This window comes from Cariama cristata, unplaced genomic scaffold, assembly GCF_000690535.1.
Source record: "Cariama cristata isolate BGI_N322 unplaced genomic scaffold, ASM69053v1 scaffold24172, whole genome shotgun sequence".
NCBI lineage: Eukaryota > Metazoa > Chordata > Aves > Cariamiformes > Cariamidae > Cariama > Cariama cristata.
The window spans coordinates 1,168-3,852 of record NW_009603545.1 but is presented as its reverse complement, the minus strand read 5'-3'; the positions used below and the strand labels follow the sequence as shown (position 1 = coordinate 3,852).

The following is a 2,685-nucleotide window of genomic DNA, read 5'->3' as shown; positions in this document are numbered from 1 at the left end:
GCCAGGCTGGAGAGGCTGCGGGACCAGGCGAGGGAGCTGGGCTGGACCCACGGGGCACTGGCACTTTCCTCCAAGAGCTGGCCTGGCTTGGGCTGCAGCAATACAAACATGCCTGCTCCCAAGGACAGAGTCCACTGACCCAGCAGGGCAACGGGCTCCAGGAGCCATGCCCTGGCAGTATCCCCAGAAGGGCTGTCCCACTTGCGGCAGAGCTGCTGCCGTCCTCCCTGCTCAGCTCCTCGGCCCTGTATGGCCCCTCTGGCCAAGGCATCGCTTCCCATGTCCCAGCCCCTCACCTGTGTGGACCAGGCAGTAGATACAGATGCCCACAAGGAACGTGACGACTGCGATTGTGATGGGGATCAGCACCGACAGCGAGGAGCGCCCACCTGACTCTGCCGAGGGAGATGGGGTCAGTGAGGCACCCACGTAACACTCCCACCAAGACACTGCGTGCCCCGAGCTGCCTCTGCTCCGGGCCCAGTGCCACCAGGACCCTTCACAGGGACAGAGAGGAGCAGGAAAGCATCATGCTGGCAGTGCAGTCAGACCTTCCTCTCCCAAATACACCCACAGGCCAGGCCAGCTCCTCTGAATGCTGTGGGAGCTGGAGCACCAGATCTCCACTCTGCACCGGCCCAGCCCTGGGCACTTACCGCAGATGACATCCGAGGTGTTTGTCCCTTTTGCCTTCACCACCAGCCCCTTTTCCTCACAGCTGCAGGGAAAAACAAGACCATGTAATCACAGCAGCAGCCCTAGCACATGGAAAACACCTGAGGAGGAACAGCCGGGGCTGGGCAGCCACGAGAGCTGTGTGAGAAAGTGTCCTGTGCTGAGCCTACCAGGCTCTGGAGGGGCAAGTGGCTGGGGGGGGCCCAGCTGACCCCGAGGCCTGTGCTGCATGATGGGGACACCAGGTACATAGCAGGGCCCCACCCCAGTTGCTAAAACTGCTGAAGATGGGGACAAGGCACAGGAGGGAGTGGATATTTGAGACCTGCCTAGTCAGGGAGACCCTGGGGCTTGGGCACTGCAGCTATTGCAGAACAGCTCGAGATGACTTGATGACAGGCTACAAGTGGCTCCGTGGGGAGGTAATTTCTGGGCACAGATAAAAGCAAAGTGAAATCCAATGGCTGGCAGCTGAAGCGAGACAAATTCAGCCTGGAAATAAGGCTCATGTTTCTACCAAGGAGTGCAATTAACCATCGAGCAGCTTTCTAAAGACAGGGACCACCTGCCAGCCCATGGCATCCTCAAGCCAGACTCCCCAGAGAGAGGGCTGGTGCCTCAGCTGTTGACTACAGCCAAGGAGCACGCTGAGAGGGAGAGCCTGGACAGGCCATGGGCGGTCCCCATAGCCCCTCATCCCTTGCTCCCCAGTGTGGATGACAGCGTGGACATCCCTGGAAGGGTGAGCGCTCTGCACACATGCTGAGGGATGGTCACAAGCACCTGGATGTCGGCCTTGAGCTCAGCCACACCACCCTGGACCTCACCACACTCATAGCTCTGCTCCTCTCGCTCCTGCCCTACGCCAGCCTGATGCTGTGTCCCTTGGAGACCATCCCAGCCACCCAGTCCCCAAGGCTGCTAAGGAGGATGGCAGCAGAGGATGTGCTCACAGGTACTGGGCACAGCTGGGGATGGGTGAAGGATGTGATCACCACTCAGACAATACCTTGTCCAGGGATGGCACGGCTCGGTTTTAGAAGAGACATTGGAGAAGGTGCCTTCTGCACAGGGCTCACAGGGGGATGACATCCGGGCCACGGCCTTGGCTGGAGAGGAGCAGAGGTTGCAGGAAGGTCAGTATGGGCTGTGGGGGTCAGGTGAGCAGCACTCCCTGTGGCAACGCTGCCAGGCACAGCAGCAGGGACAGCCCTCCCGAAACCTGGTAGGGGCACCTTGCTGGGGGAGCCCCCCTTTCCCTGGAGGACCTGAGGTCAATGCTGCCAGGGCATCAGTCCCGCTGAGAGGGAAGAGCTGGTTGGACTCACCTGCCACAAAGCCAAAGCCGCGCTGGCAGGGCTGGTTCTCCACGCAGGTCTGGCAGCTGATGTCAGAGCAGTGCATGCCAGCCTGGCACTGGCACACTGTGTTGTGTGTTGCGTTTCCTTGCGTCTTCACAATGAGGCCAGCGTCTGGGCAAAGGGAGCATGGGCAGAGTGAGACACTGGGCAGGTGAGCCTGGGGGGGACTCCAGCCCCTGCAGCCCCCACAGGCCAGGCCCAGTGGGCACAGGGAGCACTTACTGTCCTCACAGATATCATGGGGGGCACAGTGCCTCTCCTTGGTCCAGCTCTGCTGATAGTGTCCGCTCTCACAGCGGGTGCAGACAGAGTTTTCTGTGCTGTTGCATTCAGAGACCAGCTTTTCCCCTGCAATAGAGGCTGGTGAGGAGAGTGCAAGGGTGGCTTTTCCTCTCTCCAGGCAGCAGCTCTGCCAGCAGGACAGGGGAGCACTGGCAGCTGTGGATGCCAAGGCCACTGTGGCATGCTGTTTGGTAGCCTGATGCTACTCTGTGAGCCAGGGCTGCAGGGGCCAGCTCGCCTGGTGGCTGCGCATGCTGCATGGGCTACTGGGTGGTGGGGCAGGAGAGCTGGGGGGGCCGTTCATTGCCTCCAGCACTCCAAGGACTGGGAAACGATCTGGCAGCGACAGCGGGAGCTGCCAAATACC

General features: G+C 60.7%; 1 protein-coding gene across 1 annotated transcript in view; it reads right to left on the bottom strand.

Moving 5' to 3' along the window:
* Positions 1-2,685, bottom strand: part of LOC104157779 (tumor necrosis factor receptor superfamily member 5-like) — a gene marked incomplete at both ends in the record, with an annotated part of 3,706 nt that overhangs the window by 599 nt on the left and 422 nt on the right. Inside the window, 5 exons of the mRNA XM_009695249.1 lie at positions 297-395; positions 657-718; positions 1,685-1,784; positions 2,004-2,147; positions 2,259-2,384. Of these exons, the coding sequence (XP_009693551.1) occupies positions 297-395; positions 657-718; positions 1,685-1,784; positions 2,004-2,147; positions 2,259-2,384 (531 nt within the window). The remainder of the gene's footprint in view (positions 1-296; positions 396-656; positions 719-1,684; positions 1,785-2,003; positions 2,148-2,258; positions 2,385-2,685) is intronic.